General features: G+C 33.8%; 1 protein-coding gene across 1 annotated transcript in view; it reads right to left on the bottom strand.

Moving 5' to 3' along the window:
• Positions 1 to 9,029, bottom strand: part of LOC107742641 (ankyrin repeat domain-containing protein 10-like) — a 26,495-nt gene extending 17,466 nt beyond the window's left edge. The window contains exon 1 of the mRNA XM_016555696.1: positions 8,941 to 9,029. Within this exon, the coding sequence (XP_016411182.1) occupies positions 8,941 to 8,984 (44 nt within the window). The 5' untranslated portion in view covers positions 8,985 to 9,029. The remainder of the gene's footprint in view (positions 1 to 8,940) is intronic.
• Between the last annotated feature and the right edge of the window lie 1,953 nt (positions 9,030 to 10,982).

Raw genomic sequence — 10,982 nt, 5'->3', positions numbered from 1 at the left:
ATTCGGGCTACTTTAATTTTGGGCTACCAAAATCTGAAGAATGTCTGCCCCGAAGGGCTACCAGCGATTTTGAAATTTTGCGAGCCCTGTATATCATATCTTGTAAATATAACAAAGCAAAAATACATACAGGGATATTTTTTTTCTTTCATAACTTGAATTATAGTGGCATTCTAACGGCATTTTAATAGGCTTCATTACACAGCGAATGCTTCTGGACTCTCAAGACACGTTTTTGTTTTTTTGCAAAATGAGTGACATACTTGATAATGTCAGCTTTCATATCATTAAAACAACAATTACAATATCACAGACAATACATATCACACAAGAATGTTGTTTTTAATCTTTATACAAATAAACTGCATATTAAAAGATAGCAAATTTTCAAATACGAACTTCGCTGTTTTCTGATATGTGAGCACCAGGTCGCCCATAGTATTATAGTAGTATTTAATAATAGTATTTGGTATTTCTGTGTGTTCGTGATGGTGATTTCAGTGCAGGTTACATTGTTACACCATTAGATGACGACATTTGTGCCTACAGTTGAATCCCAGCAGATTACATTAATCCAAAATGTAGAATTTGTTCAAATTTAACACTGCTTGCTTTCTACAAGTTGTCACGTTATGCCTTTAAAATACATTACAAAAAAAATAAAAATTAAACGATGCATTTAATCGCAAACACAAACTGATGACATACTCTATGCTAAATCCAATGGTTAAACTCTCAGCACATAGAAAGAAGTTCTTAATAAAGATGGTATTATAGCACGAAAAGACACATTGCTACAATTAATTGTCTGGCATTGAAAATAAAGAGGTCCTAAACTGTTTGCTCTAGGAAGCATTTAACATTTTAATAAATGTTTTACTTTGTAATCCTAACAGAGTTTACTACTTTTGCAAGTGTACTCTTACTCAAGTTGATTATTGTAGGATCAGCGTTTATTATTGAGCCTCCCCTTATTCTTGTTAGTTGAGAACAAATAAGTAAACAAATCTTGCAGGATAAGTAACAAGACAGTGCTGACTAGGCAAAGCATGCAGGTCTAAATGCTATCATGACTGTTCTCCTAGAATCAAAACCAATCACCACAAGAAATACCTCGACAGATTGCCAGTGTGTAGATACTGAAGGAAGCGATAGTGTGAACACTCAATGTAAGGGTGTTCGCTGAAGAACGTGTGGCAGCAGTTTTTGGAATGCTTCCCCCCCTTTTCTGGGCTTACTTGAGAAAATCAAGTCATGTTCAAATTCAACCACTGCAAAACATTGAGATGTGTAGGGATTTTCCTTTTCTGTAATGGTTCACAATGGATCTTTCAATATTATTTTTTGTAAACATGCTACTTTAATCAGAAAGGTCACAGATGATTTCAAACAAATGATCAAGTACACATCTAAGATGCATAAAAACAAGCAGACATTTATGAATCGAATCTATATAAAGTGTTGACACATCCTTGCTTTAAAGTATCCTGTGTTCTGGGAATCTATTATTCCCTGACCAACTTTCTTAAAGACAGATTGTGTGCAGATCTGACTTAAAATAAGTTCCACTTCCTAATAACTCTTACATTTTCTGACAGTTAAGAGCTCATTAAAAAGATGGGCACATACAATTAAAAACCCATGACCTATATATTAAAGTCAGATGGGACACAACTAAGGCTGTCAAAGATTAAAATAATCAGTTAATTTGTTTTATTCAGTTTTAAGGCATTCAGTTAATCTTTCTGGCTTACTGAACTTTGAAAATGGTATTACACGTTGCAGTAACAGTGTTCAGAATGTTTACTGATAAATCCTTTGCTAAAAAACATTTCATACTAAAACTATGTTTTAGTACTGAAATCTGCAACAGCGTTCTTGAAAAATGTTTAGACTATTCCAACCGGTCTTTATAAGTCAAGCAGAACAGAATGAAACAATTTTAGTATCAACTTGGGAAAATGTAGTTATTCTTTGCTAATTACAGTTTAATACATTGACAGCCCTAGTGAGAACACATTTTGAAATAACAGCTTGAAAGCTTTTGTTTGGTGAAACGCGTCGTCGACTCTGTAGTAAGAAACAGTGTTAAATCATCACTTACAAAATGAAGCACTGCTGTAATGCTATATATTGAGGGTTTGGACATGACTATGGAAAAATATTCTAACAAGTCTTATTGACTGTTATAATGGCAATTTCCATAATATAGGTCTCATTTAGTGTTTCTATTGAGAGTCTGGTAACTGGAACTGGGCCATTTAAAGTATATAATCAAACAAAGAAATCAGTTACATTCTGAATGTTGTATTTGACAGACAAATCAGCAGATAAATCATTAACTGCTTTTGGTGAATTAGCAAATGTGTCTACATATTTACAGATATTTTAAGAATTTTAGATGTTAGAATTTTATGTTTTTCAGAAAACACTTAAGACAAATAATCTGTAACTCAGCTTTACAATTAAGTTCATGACATGTTAATTTCAGTGATTACCTGTACTTATAAAAAGCAGTGCTTCAATTTTGCCACAAACTACATGTTAAAAGTTAAATTTTATGGTTGGCTTTTATGATGAGAAAACTTGCCAACGTGTGCCAAACCATTGTCACACCAACTTGCCAGGTATATCTGACCCTGATCCAACTAAATTTGGGAAAAGAAAATCATCATATCACTAAGTATCTAGAGATACTTCAATCACTGCAAACATGTCTGAGAACATGATTTCAATCTATACAAGATACAAATTAGAGAACTTTTAATAACAAAGACATGTTAATTTCAGTGATTACCTGTACTTATAAAAAGCAGTGCTTCAATTTTGCCACAAACTACATGTTAAAAGTTAAATTTTATGGTTGGCTTTTATGATGAGAAAACTTGCCAACGTGTGCCAAACCATTGTCACACCAACTTGCCAGGTATATCTGACCCTGATCCAACTAAATTTGGGAAAAGAAAATCATCATATCACTCAGACTGTTCTAGAGATACTTCAATCACTGCAAACATGTCTGAGAACATGATTTCAATCTATACAAGATACACATTAGAGAACTTTTAATAACAAAAAGATATTTGCCTGTTTATTACTAATGCTTTCCAGATTGTTAATGCAAGTTGGTGATCTTTGCTGCGCCATGTGCTGGTTTATACTGACTGATGTGGCTATGAAGAGTATAACAGTCTGGGTGTGGCATTACCAGATTAAAAAAATTAATAAAAAATTGTATGACTTAACTCATTTAACTCCGTTTGACTCAATTAACTTTCAGTTTTCAGCTAATCTGGAAACAGAAGGGTCGGTTTCATGTCAAATCAACTAAATTTCACAAAGTTTAATTTTGGTAATATTTTCATGAATAAAGACAAACATAAATAATGATGAAAGCCAAAATATTAAATGTCGTGGATGTACATTTACTCAGCAATCCACTATTTTGTAGTGCGGTCAAAATGACAATTTTGGAGCCAAATTACAGGGGGTAAAAATGACAACATTGTTGGTACTGGTAGGTCTATTAATAAAATCTGTCGACTTGCACGCCTATAACAGTGTAAGTATTAAAGATATTTTAATATCCTTTTAGATTTTGGTTCTAAAACTTTTTTTCCAAAGTTTGCGTGCATGTAACTCAAGTATTAAAAATATCTCAATAGATTCTGATTCTTAAATTTATTTTGAAATCTTCATTTTCAAGGCCCTATATGGCTCGATTCCATAGATATGGGGGGATCTCAATGCAGCTCCATGTCCAAATTTTTGAATTTTACCCATTTTCAATCATCGAAATCCAAATGTGGGTCACATTGCATACAACTGATTCTTATGTCTGAAGAATAACTAAATGTATATAAAATGTAGCTTGTTTAAAATGTAGCTGTTGCAGCTTGAATAAAATATATTTTTACCCATCTCTAATTTGGCTCTAAATTTCATGTGAAAATGGTCATTTTGACTCCTCTCTCATGACATTAAACATTTTGACCCCTCTCCCATGACATTAAATATTTTGGCTTTTATTTATGTATTTCTTTTACCAGGAAAAAACAGATCAATATAATTTATTTTTTTTTAGACGGGACCTCATGTTGAGTTGACATGGAATGACCCAAAAGGCATTTCTTCAAGACAATCTAATAAACAATATATGTCATTAAACACACACCAAACACAAGGCATCATGCTTATAAGGTTACTTACAAAACTACTTAAAACAAATGCACAATTACTCAACCATCCACCCATCTTGGCACTTGGTACCAGCATTCTCCAAAAAAACATCCGATATGAGACATTTCTTGAAGTAATTACAAGTCTTTACTATTAAAAAATAAATAAAATAAATGAATACAATTTATTCATTTATTTTTGTAATAGTAAAGACTTGTATTTACTTCAAGAAATGTCTCATACACTTACTTGACTTAAATGAAAATGTAATTACATTTCTAAGAGGTCTCTAGTAATCCAGCACAGAAAATTGGAGGATCTGCATCTTGCATGTCAACATATTGGCTAGTCAAGACAAGAGTGATTTCATTTGACAGAAGAAAAAAATGAAATTAATGGATGCAGGGCTCGACAATAAGGACTTCCCGATGGCCCTGGGCCAGCATGAAAGACACTGGGGACAGGTGACTGATTTGTCACTGCTGGGTTGTCACGAAAGTTTATCATTTGCACTTGTTTTTAAGCCTTGTCAATTTTTAACATCCAAGCGATTTTAAACCATTTAAGCACAATATGACATGAAAGAGAACTGAATGCTGTACTCGTGCATTGTTTTCTGTGCACACACACCCAAAACATAGAGCACATGAACACACAAATACATACAAAATTATCTCAAAACACCCATCTTAGTGAGTATCCTTGAACACAGTTGGTGTTCGGCCAATCACAACGCACTGGATAGTTGGTTAATCAGAGCACACCTCGCTTTTCAGACCGATTAGTTTTGTAAAAATCGACGCGTTTCAGAAAGGCGGGGCATAGAGGAGAAATGATAATGTACAGTATGTGGAAAATAATGTGTTTTTTGAACCTTAAACCGCATAAACACATTTCATTACACCAAATACACAAAATAATGTTCTTTTTAGCAGCATCATATGACCCCTTTAAGTGAAAGCAAACAGTTGAAAAAGAAATCATTATACTGAATATGTGCCTAACCTTCTGATGTCTGTGTCATTAATGTTAATCAAACAAGACAAAAGACAAAAAGAAAATCTTGATTGAATAGCTTTTGTAGCTTTAACAAGGATTAATATATATTTAATTTATAAAGTGAAGACTATGCAATGATATTTTACATTTGATTATTGAATTTCTGGAGCTGAATACTACTGTTGGACCTACCTGAAAAAATGCATGACAAAGCATTGTTTATTCAGTTTATACTTTTGTTCTTTTGTATTTATTTGTAGGGCTGGGTTTTGACACAAATTTAACAATTCGATTCGATTATCCTTCACAAGCTTGTGATTCGATTTGATTCTGATTCGATTCGATTCAATGTAGATTATTTTGGATACATATCAGGTACAGGACATGGCAAATTTTCTCAAGGAAAAAAATCTCTCAACTAATGCTGTTAAATATACCTGAGAGTCAATAATATGGAAGGTTGAAATTTGCTGATTTGTATACAAACACTTAAAATATACTCAAAGGTTTTGTAATATTAAAGTTATAATACTAACTTTAACTTTAAATTACACAATTATATTTCTACTCCAATTAGTTTCCTAAAATATAAAAATTTAAATGGTGGTTGTCACCATTTAAAAACTTGACGGATTTATTCAAACATAAATTAAATATTGAAGAACAGCAAAAAAAAATTATAATGAATATGTTATAGGGTGCATATATAGCAAAATGCTCCTCTCTAGAGTTAATTTTTCTAGTTGACTAATGAGTTCATGGCCACCGAATGTTTTTCTGTGGTAAATGTGACGTTACGTGACACATTGTTTACAAGCTATTGTCATCTTTCCGCATTTGAAACACTGATTGAGCGATTTCATGAGACAGGATATGGATTTGGTAAGTTGTACTCTTTCTTTTAACATAGCTTTGGATGTTCATTCATGTTTATTTCATGCTGTAACTGCTATTAAAGCAGAGGAGACGATCAGTTCACAGCGATCTGTCACTCAGTGCCAAAATGGCATTTAATATTTGAATATTGTAATAAAATGGACAAAATTTGAAATCTGAGACTTTGTTTCATTTCAAAAGTAACAAATCAAAGCTTATTGCAAATTATTGGATGGGAGGCGCGCTAAAATGTTCCGTTCATTATCTGACAGGTGAGACTAATCGATTCTTGGGATTTATGAATCGATATCGTTTCATAAAAATGAGAATCGATTAAAATAGAGAAATCAATATTTCATTACCCAGCCCTATTTATTTGTGTTAATTTGTTTATTCATTCCTGTTTTATTATTCAGTGTTCACTTGCCTTTAAATATGTTTTAACTTTATATTAGTTAGGCTAGTACTTTTTGCTGTGGTACTGTAATTGGAATCTAAAATTGTGAAATTAAACTGGTAAATGTTAGTGTCATAATAAGCTTGTTTATTAGAATACAAGGTTACATGGGTCAAAAACAATGAAAACAATAACTTTTATTTTTTGTGGCTAGGCAAATAAAAGATTAAACCACAGGGCGACCGGGCCAGTAGAAAAAAAATCCTTAATGTTGAGCCCTGGGATGCTTTATTTCTCACATTTAGGAATTCACATTCCATGCCAAGATTTGTAAGAGACCTCTGATCTGCTGAAGGAAAAATGAGGAAATGTGCGTTTGTTTTGTTTGAATTTCATCTTAACCAAAAATGAAACCACTAAACACATACAATTCACCTTTAAGCTAAATGACAACAGGTTTAGATAAACATTTATTAGATGAAGAAAAACTCCACTAAAAGAGCTCTGCTAGCCTACTGCTGACTGTAGCTGCATCCAATAACACAGAGCAGAACATTTAGGGGGCTTTTACACTGGGCACGTTTGCTGCGGTTCGAGCCCGGGTGCGATTGTTCCTGGTGAAGCGTGCACACGCAGAGAGAGAGAGACACCGCGTGAACGCCGAATTGATTCCTCTTTCACATACACACAAAGTTATGCTAAAAAACCCTTTTGGCAAGTATTCTAGTAAAAACAGTCGGTTATGTCTTAAGTGAAAGTAAACAGCTGAGAAAGAAACCGGATGTGTGTCAGTATTAGGTCCTTTTGGTCTTAAAAGAAACAGCAGCCAATAAATACCTGCTTCTGTCCGCTAATCAAATAACACCACAGCTTTAACAAAGATTAATCTTTATTTAACGTGTGAGCACTATTGTGTTATTTTACACTACATTATTACATTTCTGCACCTGAATACTACTGTTACTGACTTTATTTGTAACTGCGTTATGTTGTATTTGTTACGGGGTTGACAAGACGTGAGACGTGCGGATCCATCTGCAAGCTTTTATTTAAGAGACGAATAAATATGGGGTGCTGTGTGTACATTAATGAGGAAAAAAAATTAACTTAAATGATTTTAGCAAATGGCTGCAATATAACAAAGAGTGAAAAATTTAAGGGGGTCTGAATACTTTCCGTACCCACTGTATATATATTTATATATTTTTAATTGTTTGTATTTTTGCTGATCCAAAAAATGATCCGATCCGTGAGTTTTGTGATCCGTTGCACCACTAGTGGATTACCATTCATTTGCCTCTCAGATTGCACTTGCTACAAGCAAATACACTGCAGGCTCACTCTCGCTCGAATCCAAGGTACATCAGCAACACTATCATCACTTATATGTGTTTTATTGAAGAAAATACTAAATACTAAAATACTGTAATCGGCTAAAACGCATGCGCAGGTTACTTTACTTCCAGAACAAGTGCGCACCCAAGTCCGTGTTGCTTTCATATTCACACGAAACCGCGCCACAGTTCGAGTGCAACCAAACTCAGAACACCTCCTTCAGGTAATCTCAGGCGAATTTTCATGCGAACCGTGCCCTGTTTCAAACTAAACTGCCACTGTGAAAAAGCCCCCTTAAAGTGATAGTTCACCCAAAAATAAAAATGTTCACTCTCTTTACGTTAGAATAATGTTTATATGTGAATAAACGCATAAATTAAAGTCTTTATTTACTCAATCTGTATCTGTTCATAAGTGAATAAAAGCCTAAATTAAACCTCTCCATTCATATGGATTACGTCTTTTTGATGCATCAAAGACTACGCACCCAAAACTTTCAATGGATGGACAAAAATGCTAAAAGAATATTAATATTTTAATATCCATATCTTCATTTGTGCTTCAAAGATGAACAGAAGTCTGGAACTTTGGAGCGATATGAGGATGAGCAAATTATGACAGAATTGTCATTTTTTTGGGATGGAGTATCACTTTAACTGAATGAATTAAATTTAAGTAGTTGTACACTACAATTTGCAGTTGTTATTTGAACTGAAATGTGTTTTTATATTAGAAGTATTACAATTATTAGTATAGTCCCTGTACTACAGGGGTGACAGAATTACCAACTGTATGCAAAATAATTCTTGCATTAATATTTACATTCTTCAGACTGTGGCATAAAGTCAAATGACTTTTTCAGGACTGAATTAACACACATTTTCCAAGGAAAATGGCTTTTTTTGAGCCACAACAGATCTGAATGTAAACTATGTATCAAGGCTTTCTAGTTCTATTCCACCTGGTTTCATGAGATTGTCAATCAAAATGAAGGCTCTACTGCAGAGCTTTTTTTAATTGTGGAGATCCTCTTTCACACTGTGATGTCACATAATAAAGTACTACATAAAGTCACATAATAATACATTTAGACATAATAATGCATTTAAAAATAAATAACTAAAACGTCAAAAAACAGTAAGACAGTGACTTACTCCGGTTTGGCTCCTTGGATCAACAAAACATTAATGCACTCCATGTTACCGGCCCGTGCTGCTTTGTGAATGGGTGCTTCACCCACATAATCCTGAAACCATATGGAAAACGCACATTTCACATCACTTAATTCATTATAAAAAATTCATTACATTTATATAGCACTTTTCTAGGCACGAATACTTTCCGTACCCACTGTATATATATTTATATATTTTTAATTGTTTGTATTTTTGCTGATCCAAAAAATGATCCGATCCGTGAGTTTTGTGATCCGTTGCACCACTAGTGGATTACCATTCATTTGCCTCTCAGATTGCACTTGCTACAAGCAAATACACTGCAGGCTCATTCTCGCTCGAATCCAAGGTACATCAGCAACACTATCATCACTTATATGTGTTTTATTGAAGAAAATACTAAATACTAAAATACTGTAATCGGCTAAAACGCATGCGCAGGTTACTTTACTTCCAGAACAAGTGCGCACCCAAGTCCGTGTTGCTTTCATATTCACACGAAACCGCGCCACAGTTCGAGTGCAACCAAACTCAGAACACCTCCTTCAGGTAATCTCAGGCGAATTTTCATGCGAACCGTGCCCTGTTTCAAACTAAACTGCCACTGTGAAAAAGCCCCCTTAAAGTGATAGTTCACCCAAAAATAAAAATGTTCACTCTCTTTACGTTAGAATAATGTTTATATGTGAATAAACGCATAAATTAAAGTCTTTATTTACTCAATCTGTATCTGTTCATAAGTGAATAAAAGCCTAAATTAAACCTCTCCATTCATATGGATTACGTCTTTTTGATGCATCAAAGACTACGCAACCAAAACTTTCAATGGATGGACAAAAATGCTAAAAGAATATTAATATTTTAATATCCATATCTTCATTTGTGCTTCAAAGATGAACAGAAGTCTGGAACTTTGGAGCGATATGAGGATGAGCAAATTATGACAGAATTGTCATTTTTTTGGGATGGAGTATCACTTTAACTGAATGAATTAAATTTAAGTAGTTGTACACTACAATTTGCAGTTGTTATTTGAACTGAAATGTGTTTTTATATTAGAAGTATTACAATTATTAGTATAGTCCCTGTACTACAGGGGTGACAGAATTACCAACTGTATGCAAAATAATTCTTGCATTAATATTTACATTCTTCAGACTGTGGCATAAAGTCAAATGACTTTTTCAGGACTGAATTAACACACATTTTCCAAGGAAAATGGCTTTTTTTGAGCCACAACAGATCTGAATGTAAACTATGTATCAAGGCTTTCTAGTTCTATTCCACCTGGTTTCATGAGATTGTCAATCAAAATGAAGGCTCTACTGCAGAGCTTTTTTTAATTGTGGAGATCCTCTTTCACACTGTGATGTCACATAATAAAGTACTACATAAAGTCACATAATAATACATTTAGACATAATAATGCATTTAAAAATAAATAACTAAAACGTCAAAAAACAGTAAGACAGTGACTTACTCCGGTTTGGCTCCTTGGATCAACAAAACATTAATGCACTCCATGTTACCGGCCCGTGCTGCTTTGTGAATGGGTGCTTCACCCACATAATCCTGAAACCATATGGAAAACGCACATTTCACATCACTTAATTCATTATAAAAAATTCATTACATTTATATAGCACTTTTCTAGGCACTCAAAGCGCTTTACATTGTCAGGGGGTATCTCCTCATCCACCACCACTTGAACAGTTCTTCACTAAAAATGCAACAGACAGGCTGACAACATTCTAGACATCAATTCAATGCCAAAAACAGGTAACAACCATCAGCATGTGTGAATCTATAAAAGCTATTTGTGCATCTTTGGTTGATATCAATCTGAAGTAGGGAATCTAAACAAACACTCTACTGTACAAGTGAGTCATAGCCAAGACATTGAACTCTTCACCCTAACACAACAGCTCCCCCTAAAGGGTGTAAACTGAAGCACAGAGGATAATTTGCCATTAAAGGGGTCCTATTATGCTTTTTCACTTTTTGAATTTTAGTCAGTGTGT

Source organism: Sinocyclocheilus rhinocerous, unplaced genomic scaffold, assembly GCF_001515625.1.
Source record: "Sinocyclocheilus rhinocerous isolate Xijiao unplaced genomic scaffold, SAMN03320098_v1.1 scaffold947, whole genome shotgun sequence".
Taxonomy (NCBI): Eukaryota; Metazoa; Chordata; class Actinopteri; order Cypriniformes; family Cyprinidae; genus Sinocyclocheilus; species Sinocyclocheilus rhinocerous.
Note: the sequence above shows the minus strand (reverse complement) of the source record. Positions and strands in the feature narration are given on the sequence as shown.